We start from the raw sequence: 22852 nt of genomic DNA, 5'->3' as shown, positions 1-22852 counted from the left end.
ATATGTGTATGTATGTGTTTGATGTGCATGTATACACTGTATATATAAAACTTTGTGAAGATTAGAATATATCTTAAAATGTAAATTGATGAAATTTGTGTCTTACATATTAAATAGTATCTGATTAATATTATGTACATGTCATGTACTTTGATGTGTATGTATGTGTGTATATGTGTGTATGTATGTGTTTGATGTGCATGTATAAACTGTATATATAAAACTTTGTGTAGATTAGATATTAAATGTGTATTGTAAAAATAGTAATATTATTTAAAAATGTTTTGTAATATTATCTGGAGCAGGGGTTCTCAACTGGTCTCACCCTGGGATAATCGCGACTCACTTTTTTTTTTTTTTTTTTTAGAATTTAAACAATCAAATTTTGTTTTTTCAAAAATAGCTGTTGAAAACACACATGTATAATCTTTTTTAAGACATAAATCTATATATTTTCCTGTGCAACTTCACAGCATGCCTGTCTAAACAAAAAGTTTCTTTCAAAATAAAAGACAAGTCCAACATGAGAGCCATTAAATATGTATTCATTTTTGACCAGCTGTCCACGTCCCACCCAGTACAGGTACCCACTTTTGGGTCCCGACCCACCAGTTGAGAATTGCTGATCTGGAGAGCCTTGTTTGTTTTTTTGTGATGAGGTAGGTGTGTTTAAGCTTGTGCTTTAATGTAATCCCTTCAAATTGAAATTGGAATTCAAATTATTTATTGTTTTGCAATAGTAAAGATAGCTGGATCTGAATGGGAGCTAAATCTGGTTCCCAATATGCTCGGAAAGCATCACTGCAAAAAACTCCACATGTGGTCGGATTTGGCTCCGCGGACCTTATTTTTGATACACAGACGGAACCACGCGTTTGTGCGCGTGCACATGCCGTCACGTGGGTTCTTGTCCGCCGTCCCGCGGGAAGTGGTCCGGCCCACGCGGTCCGGTCGTCATGGAGAACTCCCCCCCCTCCCCCTCCCCCTCCCTCCTAGAGCAGCAGTCAGAGGGTGAAGGAGGACGGAGGAAGCTCAGCACAGACACGAAGGCAACCATGGAGACCGGACCGGTGCTTAGGAGGACCTTCCCTTCCAGCGGACTGCGACTGTTCACGGCCCTGCTCACGGTGTGCGGACTCACGGGTGAGTTCTGAGCTCTGTTTGTGTTACTTCTACTGGGAGAGGATGAAGTTACAGCGCCTCCTGCTCGGAGGAATCAGGGATAACTAACTAGAAACCTGGCTGTAGTCGGCATGGGACCGTTAGACCTGACTAACCCTGATTAAAGTAGCTCCATGTGTGCGAAGTTATCTTTACTAAATCATCACTTTGGTGTTAAAATCACCTCATGGACTCTGCTGACCGCTGCCTTTGAAGCTCAGTTGTTCATTTGAACGGAAAGTCGACAATAGTGAAGTTATCCTGAAGCTAATTATACCCTGGTTAACTTAAACTTAGCTTAGGAATGCAACTTTTAGCTTCAGTTTAAGGACACATACACTCATATGTAGCTTTTCACAAGTGTTATTTATTATCTCAGCTAACGGGATTCAGAGAGAAGGTGAGGAAGGAAAGACATTATTGGAAAGTTAGCATCAAATGTCACTAAATTGCTTTTTTTTTTTAAAAAACTTTTTTTTTTTAACTAGTTACTTCATATATTAAACCTAGCAACGAATGAGTGGGCAATTTGGGGATTAATAATAATAATAATAATAAAAAAATAAAATAAAAAAAAAAACAACATACATTTTCCCACAATTGTTTGCATGTTATGTACCTAACAACATTTTGATATGATTTATTTATTTTTGAACATGGAAAAAAAAAAAAAAACACATACAAAAAAGGAATGTCACAAAACAAATCAAAAACACAAAGATTTCAATAAAACGTTTACACGTTCAAAAGTAGGAATAAGTCTGACCTACCCCTCTTATAACCAGTATAACCATTTTATCTATGAGCTACTTATACATACACATATATCCATACATACATATATATGCAGATATACACCTATACGTACATATATACATCAGGTACAGTCACTAAAATTGGTCCATTCTTCACCATTTCTGTAGCTGTAACCTTAATAGCATAGTAATATAGTTTTTTTTTTCACCTCCAAACTACCTAAAAACATTCAGACTGTTTTTTTTCATAATATATCTCATCATATGAAACCTTTCTATAAATATATTGTTTAACAAATGTTACTTCTATGATCATTGCTGATAATTACACCAAGAATATAGCATCTGTGTCAACACTAAACTACTTGTAAATTGATTTCATTGAGGTTGATTAATAAAAATGAATGACAGTCACAACAGGCTGATAGCATGATGCAGAATAAAACATCTGAATAGTGAAAAAAAAACCTTTTTGAGGCATATGAATGGGGAAAGTCAGTGTTCCAGGCCAGGAGAAGAAGTCTTTGCAGGGGCAAAGAGGTTGCAGGGGAAAATGAAGACATATTTCAACTAAGGGAGGCACTGCAGTCACAGAGTCTGTGGAAGTATTGACCGGCATTTGGGCTCCATGCCAGCCAGAGCACCTTTAAGGGTAGCTGTCCCAGTCGGAGCGCTTCAGTGTGTCTAAAGCCCTGAGCTGAGAAAACAATACATGACACGCAAAAGAAAAAACAGCGAGACAAATGCAGGCGGATGCTTGAGTTACCGCTGCAAAGAACTCAGGAATGCAACATCTCTGTTATTGTTTTTTTCTCTTCTCTTTTTTTTCCTGGTGACAAAAGCAAAGCATTCGATCAATGCAATGTGAAGCAAACAACTTATTCCATACAGGAAAAAAATGGGAAATTGTACAATATTTGCTCTGTGGAGCTGTGATGGTTGGATTTATGACTTATACTTATTTCTTATTTTTGCTTGACTGCATAAAATATTTGTGCATCTGTTGTCAGTCACAGCTCTAAATGCTGTTTCTGTTCAACATACAGTAGTGGAGCGGGTTCTAGTCAGTAATAAAAAAAAAAAGTGTAAGTGCTGCAGTTAAAGAGTTTTAAAAATGTGTATTTGTGCTTACATCAGCGAAAGAGCTACATTTGTTCATATAAACATTCATGTCAGCATTTTTAAAAAAAAAGGTCCAACCTGAGCATTAATATACGAAAGAACAGTGTTTGTGTATTGTATATTTTTCTCTAATTTTGTTTTCAATTTGTTAATCTTTCTCTTTTGTGTATTTTTGTTTTCATTTTGCATTCCTTTCTGGGTTTTTCTTTGTGTATTTTTATTCTCTTTTTGTGTATTTGTCTGTAATTTTGTGTTTTTTTTTTTTTTCTTCTGTTTTGTGTATTCTTCTGTCATTTAAGCATTTACTTTGGGGGCCGCACAAAATTACAGTAGATCGATGTGTCCCCTGGGCTGCCAGTTGCCCACATCTGCTTTAAATGGGTCGGCGACTTTAGATGTTTTGTAGATTATCGTTGGCAGAATCATTCCCAGTTAATGGAAATGTTTGCTGTGCTCTGACACCATTCATATCCTGTCAGCTGCTATCTGTAGGTAGTTAGGGGAGGGTATCTGGAACAACTCAACTTTGACCCCTGGTGGCATTAATCACTAAACTATGTTAACTTGGTTGTATTTTATTACTTTTTTCTCATAAAATGTGCAATCTAAGCCTGGGATTGCATTATGTTTACCTTTTTGTAATTAATCATAGCATTGCTGCATCCTTAATTTTGTTGTGTGGTGTAGTTATGAAGCATTCTAAATGTTCTTCACTCTTTTAAAGAATCTTTGCACTTCCCTGCACATCATATATTAACTTTGACTTTAACACATTGTTGAATGGCTTTATAATAGTCTTATACACACCCGTGTGACAAAAAGAGTTGTGACGCCGGTTTGCTAATCCATGCCATTTCCTGAATCTCTGTAATGTTGGGTAGGGCTGGGGGGATGTGTTCAATGAGTGGTTTCTGACTATGAGGTCTGTAATTGAAGAGCAAAGATTTGTGGCTCCTTTTCGGGGCGGCACGATTCACTGTATAAATAAATAATAGAGTAATACACCTACCTTAATGACAGGCTTGATATGTATCCAGAATTAGATTTCTTCAGTGGCACAGACTGAGGAAATATGGTGTACAGATTAGGGTGTATCGTGCTCATTAAGTGTTTGCAGGATTTTATGAGGATTTTTTTAGTAAGGTGATGATAATGACACAGTTTTGTCATCATGGGGCAGCTTGGGTCAAGAGCTTCTCAGTTTTCCTTCAAATCTTGCAATTTCTCACAAACAATTCCACAAAATTGGTAACAAAATCAAGATTTTTTTAAAGTAACTTGAACTGATATTGAAAACTGGGGCACAGTGATGTTAAAGTTGTTTTTTTTTTTTTTCCACACCTATAACCTGCTGCCCACTTGAGATCAAACTGGTGCGTATTTGGCCCCTGAATTAAAAGGAGTTTGACGTCCCTGCTATTAACACTACACATTTTTAATTTAAGGTTTAATTTCCACTTTCAGTTCCTAAACTTTTGTGATGAACAAAGAAACCTAGACTGGTGTATATTTCATCTACTCATTATTATTTGCTAAAATTTGACCGATGATTGTTGTTTTTTTGTGTTTTTTGCCTCCACATCTGTGGGTTGCAGCTGTCGTATCGATCTAATTATTTCTATATCTGCTCTTTAATCCTGTTTCTGTGAAGCAGCTGCCTGAACACTGTTAATCACGTTAATAACATGAAGCCATCAGCAGCTGAGTGTGAGGCTTTGTTGTGGGGGTGTGCAGGCTGTGTGTGGGGTTATGAGAGCAGGCTGCAGCCACCAGCTTCTGTTGACCCCACTCTTTTCTTCCTCGTACACCAGAGGCTAGGAAAATGAAAAGCAGCTCCCCAGTGGTCCATTAGTGAATTTATAGCCGTAAAGAGCAGTTTTAGCTTATCGCTGAACTTGTCTTTAACAATAATCATTCAAAGGACTCTGCTGCTGTTACCCCAACCACATGGATCTGCCATTTTAACCAGTTCTAACAGAAAATACTTCAACCACTAGGGTGGCATAGGGCTGGAACTATTTTGGGGAATTTCCATGGAAACCTAAGCTTGTGAATTTCGGGGAATATTCAAAAATATTAATTTTTCGTTGGAATTTTTTTATTGGAACCATCCAGAATATTAGAGCTACTTTTAAATAGCTTATGCTGATATTGTTGTTGATGCCAAATATGTTTTCCCAACTATATTTAACAATTTAACAACCTTCAAATTCCCTGAAAAGATTCCAACTTTTTACAACACTTGATGAAATGGTATGTTTTTTTAATTGTATTATTTTGAATGGATGCTAATATTGATATGATACACTTATTAAAAAGTACTCCCAATTTGAATTCCAATAAATAATTCCCATTATAAGTTTGTTAATTAATAATTTCAAAGCTTAACTTCCTATGGAAATCTACCCTTTTTTGCCCTTTACAACCACTTTTTTAATCTCTTTTTTGCAGGTTTTTAACTGACCATGCAGTGGCCTATAACGAGAACAAACACACTCTCCAATTTCTATTTTAATTTGTGTCCCACTTTTTTGACTGCGTTGCTAGTAATAGGCCAGTAGGCCATGTTGAAAGCCAAAGGAAAAAGGCTCAGCTGCCCCATCAATGCTAAGTGATTTAATTATATTGGAGAGCTAGAAGAGTTAAAAAGTGATTTTTGAAAACAATATTTAAGTAATTTTTCTATATTTGCATTATTGTTTGGTTTCAAACCTACTTTAGAACACCCCATTACAACTATTGTTTATTTATCTTACACAAAATAACCCCCCACTCACTTCTAAGTCTGACTCCAGGGGGTTTGTGAGAGAAAAGGTAGGGCAGATTGTTTGGATGAAACATATAGCGATCACCTCGGCTCTGGAAATATTCAGTTTTAAAGAGTTATGATTGACTTAGTTTTTGCAACATTAGATGATCTATATACTTTTTATCCTAATATAGAGTTTTCTGTACTTTGACATAGATAGCTTTACATTTGTTAGGCTAATTGGACTTATCTGCTGCTACTGTTACAGCAGTTTGGCAGATTGTGAACACTGATGCTTTGAGTGCCCCAGAAAAAAAAGTTTTAAACCCCTCAAGGATTGCATGTCCCCTTTTGTCAAACTGTGTAATCACACCAAAAACAGACATCACATGTGTCCAGGTGGCTGTGCTTTTAAAACGACCATAGTTGTTGTCATCACTGTGTGTACTACAATTTGAGCAATGTCATGAGTCCTTTATACATTTCACATGTGATCGAGAGGTCACAGCTGTTGAATCTCACCATCCAAAATGACTCTTTAGCTCAGCAGCAGCATTGCTGCAGTAATAAAAATATGTTATACCTCATTATATGAACAGTTCGTGAACACATTTTCACATGAGCAAAGACTGAGTGTGTGAGCACAGCTTTAATCCTTAGCTCAATGTTCATACAATGCATACATTCCAACCAAAACAACCGCTGGAGGTAATTTGAGGTCATTCAGGCCTGTGCTATTGTCGAGTTAACCTAAAGTCTAGTCTATGGCACTCTCTCAAGGTGTTTGTTCACTTATTTCTGACTGAAACCTAATGTGTTTCACTTGACAAATAGGTTACACTGTAGGAATGAACACACTCCTGGATGGACGGGCTGTGGTAGTCACAGCAAGAAATATATGTGGGGACCTGCTTATCATTGTGCAGATCTTTCATCTTGTAGGGACCTCCTTATCTTTGTGGGGACCTGCTTATTTTGTGAAGGATACACTTTTTTGAGGGGGGACGGCCTGCTTATCTTTGTGGGGACCTGGTTATTCAAGACAATCAGCTTACTTGTGGGAGGATATGATTATTTGTGGGGACCTGCTGACACGCACACACAGATATGTCAGTCCCCACAAGGGTAAGCAGGTCCCAACAAGAAAAGCCAGTTCCCTCAAACATGAAGGTCCCCACAAGCTAAGTGTAACTATGTGTCGAAAACAACAATTAACACAAGTTTTGATTTATTTGCACATAGAATTAAATAAAGATAAATAAATTTGTATTGTCATATGTTCAGGTACATAGACAAAATGTGTGCTTTTTTTAACCCATCCCTGAGGAGCAATGGACAGCATCCAGAGAGCAGTGAGGGTTAAGGGCCTACAGCAGATTTGAACCAGCAACCCTCCAGCCACAACTCCTTAGTGGCCATTAGTAAATTGATGTGTTTGCCCCTGTAATAAAAACCCTCAGAAATCATCACATTATTCTTAATCGTTAGCCTTATTGTCTGGCTTTGGAAGTCACTCCCACTGCTTCTGGTTGTGTTTTTACTCAACAGGCAGTTTGTGTGGAATTAGCTGATTCAAGTGAAAACAAAAGGAAAAAATGCATTGAAACACATCTACAATGCTAATATTAGGACTGTTATCAACCACTGCGTGTTGCTGGTATTTTAAACATTGACAGGATTTGACTGTTTGAATCAGTGAGTCATAGGAAACAGTTTTAGTAGAAATGGTTTCCAGATATTTCCATGGTTAATTACATACAGTGAATGAACAGAAGGAAACTTTTCAGAGCCTTTTTTTGCTTGCTGTTTTCAGGAGGCGGGGTTTCCCCCCAGCACCATAGATCACACTGTGCCACAAAGCAAAGGGTCATTTGGATATACTGTGGCTCCACAGTTCATCTTATGCTAGGAGTACATGCATTTTGTGCTCGGTCAGCAGCTGATTCCCCAGGAGGCGAGCCTGGAGGTTATGGGAAACAGGTGTGGCTGAGGTTCAGCCTTCATTCCTTGTTTGTTTCCATCTTCTCAGCTGTGGGATGGGCACACAGTTGGCTGTGTACGATGATGACACACCCCTCAAGCACCACTTTATTAACACTAACCAGTCAAATGCTGTATGAGAACAACTCAAGCCTCTTTAATGAGCAGCAGAAACTGTACTTTTCCTGCAAGATATGCAGCTTTGACTCAATTTACAACATATTTCAGGGTCTTTTCTTCCCCATTTCTTTATTAAATGACATGGATACTAGATTTTGAGTTCACTTAATTTACTAGTGAAAAAAGAACACTCTGAGCATCAGGACCCAGCCCATATGTGAGCTGGAAATGTTCTTTTCATGCATTATTTAAATTAATGGATACGCTTCTGAGTGACAGACCAAAACAATCACTTACATGTACTTGTAGCATTAGCTGACCATTTCATTGCAAAAGAAGAAGCAGTAATGGCTAAATGCATTGCTTTTAAAATCATAAACTTTTTCAATATTCCTTTTTTCATCTCCTGATGCACCAATTACTGTTCAGGGTCAACTCTCAACAGGCACTAGACAGGAGTACACCCTGGACAGGGTGTCAGTTAATCGCAGGGCACCTAACGAACAAGTCATTGCTTTTAGAGCTATACAAAGATAATGATGAGATATGCATTACTGCACTGAGATGAGATTATGCTGCACTGATGAGAAGAGCTGTATTCTACCTCATAATCTTTATTCAAAACATTTTAGAAACCCATATCCTTATGTAGGACTTTAAAAGGTTGCAAATATGTAATTATGTTTTTGGATTGTGGTGTATAGAATATCATGTAGTGTATGACAAGGCTTGATAATATGATACTTCTTTTATTTTGGCATTCCAATGAGAATTTTAATCACATTTATTTTTGGAATTTCAATACAAAATAATGGTTCAGGAATTAACGGAAGATCTAGGAAACCATTCACCAAAAGTGGTCCAATAACAGTCAGACAGATTAGCCATTTCAATGCTAAAGTTAGTGAATACACATGTATTCTAGCATGTTGCATTAGACACATTAAGATTGGAACCTTCATTATATTATGATGGTTGTGATTATACATTTGTATTAATTCGACTTGTCATAATTTTACAATGTGGTTCCTTTAACACATCCAGCTGTTTTTGTGGGTCCACCAGTAAAATGTAGCTTTCTTAAAGGTCAAATAGCATTGCTTCATTGGTTTGCCGTCAACTGAAGTAGACTTAATTCTAGAAATCTAAAATTGGGACTAGCATGAGAATCATTTGAAAGAAAAACAGTGTTTTCCTCTCTAGGGTCTCTTGGAGTATTCAGAAATACAGTATATTTTCCATTACGTTCAAATGGTCTAATAACAGTACAATAACCCATTTTGTCCCACTGTATGGCTGTGTGGTCTGTGATTAGTACAGAAATATATTTGTCTTAGTATAGAATAACATCAAAGCCACAGACAGACTATTTATTACTAGTAATATATTATAACACACACACACACACACATAATGCATCTTAATCTGTGTGTACTTTGCGGTGGCCTTTTGTTTTGATTATAAGTAATCTCTTCTTACAGGTCTCCAGTTTAGGCGGGTCCTCACCATTATTACCAAGTCGCAGCAAAATTTAAGACCTTTTGTGTGATGCAATCATTCTCTGGACATTTTTAGTTAAAGAGATAAGCTGCAGCTCTTTTCCATTGTAACAGAAAGTCCACAGTAAATCCTTACGCTTATAAAGATGATTACTGGTAGTAACAAAATGTTTATTTGGTGTCTGTTTTACTCAGTAGATGGGTTTCCATCACAGATTTTTGCAAAATAAAAGCGATATTTTGAAATGTCTAAAGTATAATTGCGCATTGAACATGTTTCCATTGAAGGTTGTTTTGGGCAGGAGCCTCGTAACTCCTGTTAAATCTCATCCCGCTAGACTTCGCTGCAGGAAGATGGACGCTCCAAACCTCCTTATAACCCTCTGCATTCCTTTGTTGTTTGCTGTCTAATGTGGCAGTAATAATACTAAAGTATAAGGCTAAGAAATGTCTTGGTCTCCTCTTCTGTCTGCACGTACCGCGCCATGTTTTCTCGGAGAATGTGACCAGGTATTCTGTGTCGTCTATTTGTGGAAAAAGTATTTCCATAGCGCTTTTGTGAAACTTTTTAATAATGAAACGTCTAAAATTCTTCCTCATGAAAGTGTAAAAACTTTTAAGCGATATTTGAGTGTTTTTTAGAATTTGGGTGTTTTCATTACCAGTTTCTATTGCGCAATTTAGATTTTGAACATTTACAAGGAAACACAGCTACTGACAGGTGCACAATTAAAGACTAATCAGTGTTATTCACATCACCTGTTGGTGGTCATATTTTTCCCATTATGTTGATTTGGTGTGCCACAGCACATGAAATAATCCTTCCTGTTTTTTGACTGATATATACATATTGTCTTGACTTTTTTTGTTTTGTACATGAGTTTCCCACCACAGTTTTGTGTGCACATACTAAAATACCAACGACCCCGGCAACAAACAATAACAAATCCTACACAATAAGACAAGGATGTTTGTTTGGCTTTAGTACACAATGGTAGACATTGTCTTTCACGGGCCCTACAGCATAGCTGTAGCTGTGGGGTCTTAGCCTAGAATAACACTCTCTGTCAACAGTATTGATCTCTTTCTGTTGAGCACTGATTTTTTTAATCAAAGGTTACTACACGATCAGAAGTGTGCAGCACTGTGGTGACCCAGAAGAAATGCTCTTAAAGAGTATAGTGACATGTGAAAGAGACCTGCCTGCCACTTTTTTAAAGACCTGTCAGTCGGTGTTTGTCTCCACCATGAAATAGTTCACTAAAAAAGCCTCCCACCCTCACTGGGCACAATGCAAGGAAGGAAGGGGGTAGATTAGAACTGGTATAGTGACTAATGATTCTTCACACTGCTAGAAATTTTCGAAGGATAAGGGCATGCAATAAAACACACATTTGACCATTCAGTCTATCCTGTTTCTTAGTGGGACACAGTTATTGGCCTCTAATAATCAAGCAATGGTCTGGACTCTCAAGAGACTTATGTTGGGCTTTTAGCCGCTGTCTGGTGACCTCTTTACCTCAGCCGGCACTCTGGAAGTAAACAATGGCAAACAAATGGCTCTACATTGGCTCTTGACTCCTTTATGTTTGCTTTGTTTAGAGGTGTGGATCCCTTTAGATCCCTAAAGGATTCATTGACAAAATCGTCAAGTGGTTTTCCAGTTTGTTAGTCTGGTTGCCTACTAAAAGCTCTAAAAATGAGAATATGTTTATTTTTTTTCTCGTGTTTTTTACTTTCTTCTCCCTCTGTCCTTAAATCAGTCATTTCAACCTTTTCTGTCTTGTGTACCCTGTGAGCCTTTTTGTCATTCCACGAGGACGCCCTTACCTCTGTTATTTTGTTTCCAGCACTTTGTCTTTCCCATGAATCCTCTCCGGTATTGGGAGCATCTGTAACTGTATGTGTTAGCAATTTATCCATAATCTTTTTTGTGTCTTTGCAAAGTTGCATGAGTAACTTCAAAAGTTACGTCAATAGTTTTTAAACAAAAGCCCTCTGCGCAAACCTCTGTCAAGTGCTAAATATCCTTTTAGCCAGATATTGGCAGCTATCTGGAACATTAACACTTTAAAGGCTTGGAAGAAATGGCTATCCCCATCAATAACAATACAGTACATCCAAATGTATGGGAACCCCCATGTTTTCAAAAAATATGTATTCAAATAATTGAGGAACTAACCCTACGTCACATAACTGAGTGAATTTTCGTAAAGATCAATCAATTACGAACCAAGATATATTTTTTAAATTTAGCCAATGACGAGAGATAAATATTTTTGGATTTTTTAAACTGATCCAGAATCAGTATATTTATCTAAATCTCCTCCAAAATTGAATAGACTCTTCCATGGCGTAAGGCTTTGGTTAAAATCATGTCAAACCTTTTAAATACTTTTTCTGATGTAACCCTACTAACAGACAAACAAACAAATAAACACTGATGGAAATATGACCTCCTTAGGGGAGGTTAAAAAAAGATTCTATCTACCTCTTTCATTTGTATACCCAGATCTCTGTCAGACACAGTCATTATAAACTGTCTGTTTGCTCTAGAGACTAAATTGTGGTTAAATCAATAGCCAGAACTGACAACTATGGCTTGTAATCGACACCCGTGTTAACCAACCCGCAGAGTGTCTGAGTGGGTTAATTGCTCTTTTAACAGCGTAATCAGCAGTCACTGCAATACTAAAAAAAAAAAAATCAATGTTTCGGAAAGCTATTTTAATTCAAACAATTTGAACATTTTTGCAAAGATTTCTGTTTGACTTGAAGTCACAAGTTGAGGTAACTAAACAACTGGTGGATTTCTTATTTCTTATTTTACACACCAACCCCCACCTCCCTTACATTTTCTCTGTTTTTTGACTTGGAAAATAAGGAATTAACCTGCAGTCTGTGCCCCTTGCTGGTGTTTTGGTGCCAATGGTAGAGTAAAAAAGTGGTGTTAAATCTCTGTGGTCATTACTGTGAACACGAAGCTCATTCATAGGAATGCTATTTAAAAAAATATATATATATCTTTAGACGATATGTAGGTCCAGTGTTAAACATCCAGACTGTAAAATAACTTCAGTAAATCAAAAGATACAAATTCAAATACTACCCAATATTTGCATGACTGACTGAGTTCTATTCATTCTTATACTTCCTTTTAATAACAGCAGTATTACTTGTTTTAATGTTCCCATTCATTTTCTAGTTTTCTTTAACTTTGGGCCGTACTCTCTTGTGCACAGAGCTTTGTCTGCATTCTTCTCCTGTGAGGTCTTCAGATCGCTTCCTCATAAGTCCTGTTTGACATAATATTATATGCATGGAGTTTGTCTACACAGGAACATGACATACTGCCTACTTTGTTGCTCCTCGTGAATGTCTCTGGCCGAGGATTCCTCCCTCATCATCTCACAGTCCTGACATAGTCTTCCAGCTTTATTGGGAGCATTTCAAGCCAGGAGACGGCCTCCTCCGGGGAGGTCAGGGCCGTGGCTGGGTCAGTCCTGAGGAGGTGGAGGTTTAGCCTCATCACGCAGCAGACATGGAATGTTTGCGCCAGTTGCCAGGCAAAGAGGAAGGTTTTGATTTAACGTTGCATTTTGCTAGCAGCTTGTCGCAATTAGTGATGTCAGGAAGGAGAGAAACAAATATGAATTATTTTTTAAAAGCCAAACATATCCTTCCCATTAGTTCACTCTTTCCTTGAGTTTTCCAGAAAAAAGAGGGAAAAAAAGTGCAATGCATTTTTCAAATGAGGTTTAGAACAGTAGTTCTCAACCCTTTCAGCCTGCGACCTCCAAAATAAAGGTTCCAGAGACTGGGGACCCCCACTGTACCTGAAAGTGGTTGAAAGCAGACATAAACATTGAAGAACAGTCATGTGGAGACGGGGCCATTTATAAGAGGGAAAAAAGTGGAGACCTTTTTGGGGCCCATCCATAAAGTCAGCAAAATGATGGTTCATTGTTCTATGAATCTGTGATAAGCACATTTATTTATTCATCTGATGTAAATGCTTTTTTTAATCAGAAATGAAATGGGTTAAAAGTGACCTGAAAAGGTGGTGAATTGTGAATTTAAAAACCACAGAAATTGGTTCAAACTTTCAAATTAGAAAATGAACAGAAAGTGGTAAAAAGGGTTCAAAGTGGCAAACATAATTGTCAATAATGGCCATAACAAATGGTGAATGTGGTTAAATTGGAAAAAATAAGTATGAAATATGGTTAAAAGTAACAATAATGGGTCAACATATGTGACATCAGGTGGGAAAAGTGGTGGAAAGGGTTTATAAGTACTTGAAAGTCTTGAAAGTGGAAAATATGTGCAGAAAAGGCATTAAAATTTGATGGGGAAGTGGCGGGAATGGGAGTAATGTAAAAACAAAATCCATTGAAGGGGAAAAATATGGCAAAAGGTGATGAAAACAGGTTAAAATATGGCAAGTTTGGTGTAGTTGCAGATAAAGGGTAAAAATAATCAAGAATGGGCCCAAATTGTTTAAAAAAAAATCTAAGTTTCTTGAAAGCATCTGGCGACCCACTCCCAGTGTCTCGTGACCCCAAGGTTGAGAATCCCTTGTTTAGTAGACCAGGGATCATTCTGTCCAGGTAAAATTATCTTTGTTTAAATGGATATAGGTTTTTAATCAAATATTTTTGTTTCTTTCATGGTATACCTAGTAATAAATGTATTAAAACGCCATAGGGAGCTTTAGATTTTGCTGCATGGCATTTGTGTATCCTTTGTTTATCGCTCTGCTTATGCTTTGCCTTAATGATATGTCACAGTCCTGTACTGTGTGAGCCCTGGCTGTGTTCTGCGATCTACCGGTGCCAAGTTTTTTTACCACTCTCGCCCTGGCTGTAGGTATCCCATGAAGAAGCCATCTGTCTCTCCCTCCCTTAATAGTAAGGGTGGAGTCCTCTTTAAACACAACCCCATTTGCTCCCTCTGACTCTTAACACAAACAGAACATGGCATAGATGGAGTCTGGTTTCTCTGTGTGCTTTGACAGGGCCAGAAAGCTGACACAGAGACCAGCAAAGTGAGTACAGTAGCAGTTGGTGGTGTCACGTCAGGTAGCTGCAGTATGTGGGGCATGTTAGAGTAAAGTCTGCCTCCAAGACATGTGTCCGCACGCGTCAACAACACAATGTCACACATGTCGAGTGTGAGACGACTGAGGTGAAGCATCACTTTTACCAGTTTTCGACTTCTAAATACAGCGACTCCCATCAAATACGTTTGTATGATGTTGTTAAATGTAGCCGTTTTTTCATAAGCCCAAAAACTGGAGAAGCATCAATAGAAACAGCTGTCCTGTCAGATCATATGACTGTTGGATGGAGAACACAAAACCAACTCGGCTCTGACCCTGATCCCCCCCCCCCACCCCACATGCACCAGCGCACACTCTTTGACAGGAGAAATGTTAACATTGTGCAGCACATGCACTGCAAAGCACACTGGAGCACTGCAGGGTCTGTTTTAGTCCAGCTCATAATTCAAAAGGTCAGGATAAAGATATGAATAGACGGCTGAATTACTGGAGCGCGATAGAATAGTAATCATATTGCAACAGTGGCTTGTGATTCACCCAAGTGTCTTCATCAAATGGACGACTAATAAAGAGTTTAATGCTTTGATACGTATTTAAAGCTGGGAAGCAGTTAGATCAGTTTACATTACAGAGGGAGAAATGTGTGAAATGCTTTTATAGATGAGTTAAGCTAACAACAGAAAGATGGGTTTAGAGTAGGGGTTAGGGTGGTTCACAAAATTAATGTTCCCCAAATTTTGCCAGATCGCTTTTTGCCTTGTTTGCATTGACATTGCAAGCATCTTTTACCAAAAATGGAGTCCATCACTGCACATTTAGGGGTGGCACCCTTTTTCACAATGTTGACGATTTTTCTATTTTCAGGAATAGTGTTTGAACTGTTCGAAAGTTCTTACTAATTTAGTATAAATACAGGGAGAAACTATTAATGACCATACTTTCCTTTATATCGTGAAATTTGCGCATTTTTTGGTTCAGCAATACAAATTGTGAAAGTGTGCCACTCTGTTCTTCTTGTTCTTCTTCTTGTGTTGTACACTAGTTAAAATAGCTACTCCTCTGTTATTTGTGAACAGATTGGGCTGAAATTTGGTGGGTATAATCTATGGATGTGTACGCATCGATGCTCAGAGCCCAATTTTTGATTTAAAAAAGAAAAACGAAAATCGTTTTCTCATTTATTTGTGAGTCAAATATTACGATGGTTGGTGGTACCGAATCATTGACACATACCAATATATGAATGGGGCCCATTACTCTATGTGCAACAAGGGTGCCAGGGCGACCCCATTTTTCAAATGACTACTCCTCTGTTAATGCTTGTTGAATCGGGCTGTAATTCAACATGTTACATGGATATTTTATGAACGTATGTCTCTTTTTGTTTTATTTTGTTTACACTGTGTAACCGAGTCGTTTAACTGAAATCTCAGGAACGTGGGCCCGGTCGTAGTTCCTCCGAAATTGTTCGCACAGATGTTCAAAATCAATTTTTTTTTTATACCATTATATTGTGAACCACCTTAGTAGTTTGCGTGTCACGATACGATACATCCCGATACTAAACAGTATGATATACATTGTGATTTATCGCAATATCAAAAATCACAAATTTCACTATTTTAAGTACAAAATGGTATGAAATGCAATTTCTTTTCTTTTTTTGTTTTTTAACTTGCAAAAACAAGTAAATGGTAACTAACTGTAATTCAACTACCGATATCAAAAACAAGTGGTATGTTTATCAAACTGTCAAATTAGATTTCATTACTTTCATCACTTAAATTATTACTTTTGCTTCTACAACCGATTCAGAATCTGTTAAGTTTTTAAATTCTTAAAAACAAGTAACCACATACATCTGGGCGGCAATGCTCCTTGCCTTGGTTGCCAACCGCTGTAAAACTACACAGTAAAAGAAGAAGAAGAAGAACCACGTACATCTATAAAAGTGCTCAGTATGTTTTATCAAAATTAAGTGCAATTAACTTCCAAGCTAAAATGCATTGAGGAGTGAGGTAATTTAACAAGGTCTTAAGTGGTTCACCAAGACCTAGTGACCAGGCATTTACGTGCTATGCATATGTTAGCGCCATTAATGTTTTTTGTTTGTTTGTTGAAAAACATGATTAGAAAACGATACGATAATCGTGTGGTGAAATATCGCGATATATCAGAAACAATTTTTTTCTTACACTCTTGGTGAGTAAAGAAATGGAGCACCACAACAACGTAACATACATTTAAGACTCAGTATTCATTCAAACATAATGACCGACTCAAACACACATGGTCACACACTTGTGTCTTTTTTTGGATGGGAGCAGGAGTGTGTGTGCGAGTATGTGAGTAATCACTGAAATTACAGGGGACGTAATGGAGCACAGGGAGCCTTAGCCTCTTTGGCTATACTCCTCACAAACCAGGGTAGCATTGCTGTGGCTTACCACTCAAAATAATGCCAATGGCTGAAAATACCAGCCGGTGGACCGCTTTTCTAAGCTTTACAGCATGCACATCCGAGACTAGGTACAAAGTGGAAATTTATGGCACAAAATATAGGTTACTGTAACTGCAAACTCCTTAAGAAAATGTGCTGTTTGAATATTTTTAGTGGACTCACAATTTATTGTTTGTAAACCAAACATGTTACCAAAAAAAAAGTGGAATCACTCATATACGATATATATTTAAGCCATGTTGTAAATCATTGTCTAGCCCGAGGATTCACATTTCTATCAATGACTCACTTTGTGGAATTATTCCCCAAGTGGGTCAGTTAACAGTTTATTTCCTTTCCAAGCAGAAGCCATAACGTGTAATTTAGGATTTATTTCAGGTTAGATTTCCAAGATGCTGCATTTATTCCTATTGTGGATGGTTTTCTTTGTTTTGCTGCAGTCCTGTGACACCACGCCTTTCATTTGTGTTTAGTAGACATGGGAATCTTGGTTGGTCAATTCTATCTCGGCTTGCTCTAAAAGTCTTAAAATATGTAAATAGAAAGAAGAGACAGATTCTTGCTGAAGTCAACAACAAGCTAAAAGAGTTTTGGGTTTTTTTTATAAGCAAAGAACGTATTTTAGAGCGACAACAGTTTCTTTTTGAAAAGATTTCCCAATGCCCACCCATTGAGATTACTGGGTTACTCATTGCAAAACAATAAGATAAGTTTTCACATTAGCAGTTGTTCTCACCAAATCTCACTCATGTTCAACCATTGTGTCCTCCCTAAAAGTAAGAACAAAAAAACTGTGGTGGGCCTCCTGTCAAATTAAGAGTCTCGTAAAAAAAAAAAAAAGCTGGATTAGGACCATTAAATTGCTTGTTTTGTTTCATCTTCTTCCAGATTTTTTTCCCGCTGCTTTCCTAAAAGGTGCTTCGATAATTAGCGAGAGGAACAGTCTGAGCATCCTGTGGTGAAAGTGTGTTGGTTATTAGGAGGGAATGCCGAGCACTCAGAGATGAAAACTGGTCAGCTTTTAACCTCAGGAAACCATCATATATGGAATAATTGGCTATTAGTGTGACCAAAGAAAAACAAGTTAACATGCTGTTGTGTACTCTTTGCATTGGAAGAAGTTGGAAAAAATACTGTACTAAAACCACTATAGTTTAAAAACAAAAAAACAAAAGAAGCTCTCGTGTGTCTTTACGTTCAGAAATCACACTCCCTTTCCTCTTAGTTAACAGGAAGTGCAGTCTTAAATAATCCATCCCCCCATTCTGAGATAGTTGGAGTCTCTTACTACAAAATGAACTGAATATTGTCTGAAGAGATGTCCGTGATCATTGTTTTTTAACCTTGGGGTCGTGACCCAATATGGGGTGGCGCAGAATTCAAATTATATTTTGTTTTATTCTGATTGAAAGTCGGTTTTTGTAATCTTTTAAATTATATATTTTTTTCAAAATAAAACACCACACACAATCTCAAGCAGCTGTATTCTATACTTTCACTCCCTCAAATATAAATGTAGTTTAAAAAAATACAGTTTGAAAATGTTATAATTCAACAGTTAATTCAATAAAAATAAAAATATTTTTGCAATTTTTAAAAAATGTATTATTTATTCCTCAAACATAAATCTAGGGAAAAATACAGTATAAGACTGTTATAATTCAACAGTTAATTAATTAAATAATAACAATATTTTAGTAATTATATTTTATTACTCTTTTTCAAAATAAAACACCAAACACAATCTCAAGCAACTGTATTCTATACTTTCACTTCCTCAAATATAAATGTAGTTTAAAAAACAGTATAAAAATGGTATAATTCAATAGTTAATTAAATAATAATAATATTTTAGTAATTATTTTAAATTATTCTTTTTCAAAATAAAACACCACACACAATCTAAAGCAACTGTATTCTATAATTTCACTTCCTCAAATATAAATCTAGTTAAAAAGAATATAATATAAACATTGTATAATTCAATTAAAAATACAAATTATATTTTTGTAAAAATGTTTTAATTATTCTTTTTCAAATTAAAACACCATACACCATCTCAAGCATCTCAGTATAGAAATATATGAGCTGGTGCATCTGATCACTATAGTGCTACTCGTAACATTATATCACAAACATGATTAAAACAATTATTAAATGGGTTCACGACCCAAAAAGGTTGGGAATCACTGCGGTTATAACGCAAATGTATATGAAAATTCCTGTTATAGTTTTCAACATACAATTGTTTTCTCCTAATCCAATGAAAGTACATAAACTTGAGAAATGTTGTTTCCCTGTTTATTTATTACTGCTGTATATGTGATGACTGCTGTATTTTGTTTGTCCAGAGCTCATCTCTGTCCTTTTTTCTCTCAGCAGGTGTGAGCGCTAACCAGGTGGCCGTTGCTGACAAAGTGAATGCAGTGCTGGGGAAGAACATTACGCTCAGCTGCAGAATAGAAGTGGGCTCCAACCTTAGTCTCACGCAGAGCTCCTGGGAACGCCGCCTCCCCTCTGGCACCATCACCCTGGCAGTATTTCATCCGGAGTTCGGAACTTCATATTCGCCAGATTATGGCAAGCGCATTTCATTTGTGTCGCCATCAGTTAGAGATGCCACCATCACCCTGGAAGGAGTGGGATTTGCAGATATTGGGTCCTACACCTGCAAAGTGGCAACGTTTCCCTTGGGCAATACACAAGCATCAACCTACGTTAATGTATTAGGTAAAGTACTGCTCTGTTTTGTATATTCTTGTCCTAACAAAGTGTAGGGGACCTTTTGTATGGTCATCTGCACAACATGCACATTAGGGACGTGGATCTTTGGGTGTCTCACGATTCGATTTGATTCCTTTTCTTAGGGTCACGATTCGATTCAAAATCGATTCTCGTTTTAACCGATTCTCGATTCACAAATTGATACAATGCATAGTGTGTTAAGGCAAATTATGGCATCAAGGCAATACAGTTTGTATAAGTTCATTTTAAATAAACTGATTCCAATGAGGTAATCACACAAAGGCAAACTCAAGACACAAGGTAACATTTATTCATGCATGCTAAACAAATAAAAACTTACTTACTGGACAAGAAATAACTTGCATGAAGAAAATTGCCTAAATAAAAGCTTACGCCAGCTGCCCCTTTCTTACAGAAGTATAGTCTTAACTCTCAGTGACTACAAGAATGTATACAAAACAAAAAGGTGGGATAAGAAAAAGAGTGGAGGGGGTCTGGGGGGAGGTGGGTTCCGTGGCCCCCTCGTGTCTGCTGGGTTGGGCCCCTCAGCCTCTTAGGGCGCTGGGGCTGCCGGCTGAGTCAATTTTGGATTTCTAAAAAAAATTATTATTATATCTTATTTCGTTATTGATATACATTTTTCCTTTCTTCATCCCATTCTTCTTTGGGTGTATGCTGTCGGGTTATCACATTTTTGTTTGTCCCTGTCTTTTGTCTTGTATGTTGCAAAAAAATAAAAAAAATAAAAAATAAATATATATTTATAATTTGTTTATTTATTTAAATAATTTTTTATAGTTTATGAATCGATTCAGAATCGTGGATGATTAGAATCTTGATTCTTATGTGATTCAATTTTTTTCCTCCACACCTAATGCACATACAGTATATACACTTTATTTTAAAACAGCCCTTTTGTTCCTGTTGCAAACATTCAGACAGAAAGTAGTGGCTTTAGTGCATGCAACAAGTTAATTGCAGGGATATGATTGCAGATTGTAGAGAACATTTCAAATATTCTTAAAATACCTTCTAAAGCTCATTCCCAGAAGATTGTGTAAATTGTGTTGTTGATTCTACATGCTTTTTTTTCTCAACAAACAAATGTTTAACTATGGATTTTTTCTCATAAAACATAGTTAAAGCATCCAGTGTATGAAGAATAACTTCTTAAAATGTTGTTTCATTAATTATTTGTTTTGTACTAAGCAGAGTGCACATCATACAGAATTTAATGATTGTCAGTAACTTGACCATTCTGGTGTGGTGGTTTATTGATGACGTGACAGACAGAAGTAAATGAAGGCCTATTGGTAGTAGTATGGCGAGGTGAAAGTACAGCTGAATGTAGAACAGAAAAAAACAGTTTAAAGCAGATGTAAAGGGCTAAAGACATTAAAAAAAACATAGTTTAAAAAAAATCTAAATTCAAAAATGAAAGTGCTGAAGAAAAACAATCTAAATCAGCCAGCAACAGTTTTAAATTAAATGCTGATACAGTGTTTTAGTTGGATTATTGTCAATGTCTGATCAACCGAATAATGTAAAAAGATAATTTCCCAGCAACATGGGATTTTATTAACCTATTATTCATGGTTTTTCATCTGGAAAGCAAAGGAACGCCTACATAAAGAATGAAAACAATTAGGACATTTAAAAGGACATGACATCAACAAAGAAAGGTCCAAACTTTAACGTGTTACCCATCAGATATTACACTAACAAGCCTAAAATTGATAAATTAAGTTAAGTTTAGAGATTATTGGTGAACTCTGGCTTTTGTATTGTTTCCATGTTTATTCAAGTGCTTTCATTCTTTTCAGGCCGGGCTATCGGACTCAAAACGCCACTCACTTTGTTCTGCTTCTGCTTCTTTTTTTTTACTCTGGTTGTTGTTGTGTACACTAGTTAGAATTGCTACTCCTCTGTTATTCGTGAACAGATCGAGCTAAAATTTGGTAGGTATAATCTATGGAGGTGTAAGCATTGACACTCGGAGCCCGATTTTTGATTTGGGGCTCAGGGGGGCCCCAAAAGGAAGAAAAAAAAATGAAAGCCGCTTTCTCATTTATTCGCGAGTCAAATATTACGTCGGTTGGTGGTCTGAATCATTAACACATACCAATATATGAATGGGTCCCAATACTCCGTATGTGGGCCAGGGGCCTCGTTTTTCAAATGACTACTCCTCCGTTAATGCTTGTTGAATCGGGCTGTAATTTGACATGGATAATCTATGAGCAAATGTCAAGAGCCTCTCTGAGACTTTTTTGAAAAGGGGAGGGGGATGGGGGCCCACCTCCTTTTCCGGTAATTTCAAAATTTTTCGGAACATAGTGTGAAGTATCATTTCAAAGGCAATTCAACGTAGATTGCGATTTGATGTCGCACAATTTCATTTGTTTTACTGGGTGGAACCGAGTCATTTCACTAAATTCTCGGGAACTCGGCGCAGAGGCGTTCCACGGGCCCTGCCGTAGTTCATCAGAACTTGTTAAGTAAACCAAAGTATACATTCCAAACATTCCATTTACTTGTATAATCAGCAGATGTCATGGTACACATAAGGACGGACAGATGAACTACACCCTGACTTTAATGGTGATAGAAACCTTTTTCTTTTGGAATAGTCATTATCATATATCACAAAGTCACAATATCTGTGCTTGTTTTCTGGCTCTCCCTTTAATCTCAATGTCTGCAACTACTCATAGGGAGAAGAGATACTCGAGAGTGCTGCAGCAACTGTGCTGCATTGTCAGAGCCAAAGACCTCTGCAGTATGTGCAATATGACAAGAAACAAAAGGGGCAAAAAACAAATAAAGTGAATGAATTACAATAAGCGTTTGAGTCTGTTTGTTGGCAGGCCACAGAGAACAGACTAAAAATCACAGCATACACAAGGGTTAAAGGGAGATCACTATCAAGACTAGGTTTTCTTCACTTGTGTCAGCTGCAAATAATTAAACTATGTTGACCATGAATGGAATTCATTTTCAAGATGTGGATCATTCATTCAGTTTATTTTTTCCACTTTTCCAGTTACTGTTGTGTACTCACTATGACTGTAATGCAGTGGTTAGTGAACCTTCATGTCACCACCGCACCATTTAAGTTAGTTGGTCTGTTTGTAGTCCACTTCAGCCCTTTACTAGAGGTGCAATGGTTAAAATTGGCAGCATGCTTTTGGTATTGGA

General features: G+C 37.1%; 1 protein-coding gene across 1 annotated transcript in view; it reads left to right on the top strand.

Moving 5' to 3' along the window:
• Positions 1-926: 926 nt before the first annotated feature.
• nectin3a (nectin cell adhesion molecule 3a) overlaps positions 927-22852 on the top strand; it is a 39147-nt gene continuing 17221 nt past the window's right edge. Inside the window, exons 1-2 of the mRNA XM_028465766.1 lie at positions 927-1143; positions 19292-19639. Coding sequence (XP_028321567.1) covers positions 957-1143; positions 19292-19639 — 535 coding nt within the window. The 5' untranslated portion in view covers positions 927-956. The remainder of the gene's footprint in view (positions 1144-19291; positions 19640-22852) is intronic.

The sequence above is a fragment of the Gouania willdenowi genome, chromosome 13 (assembly GCF_900634775.1).
Source record: "Gouania willdenowi chromosome 13, fGouWil2.1, whole genome shotgun sequence".
Taxonomy (NCBI): domain Eukaryota; kingdom Metazoa; phylum Chordata; class Actinopteri; order Blenniiformes; family Gobiesocidae; genus Gouania; species Gouania willdenowi.
This window is presented reverse-complemented; position numbering and strand designations above follow the sequence as displayed.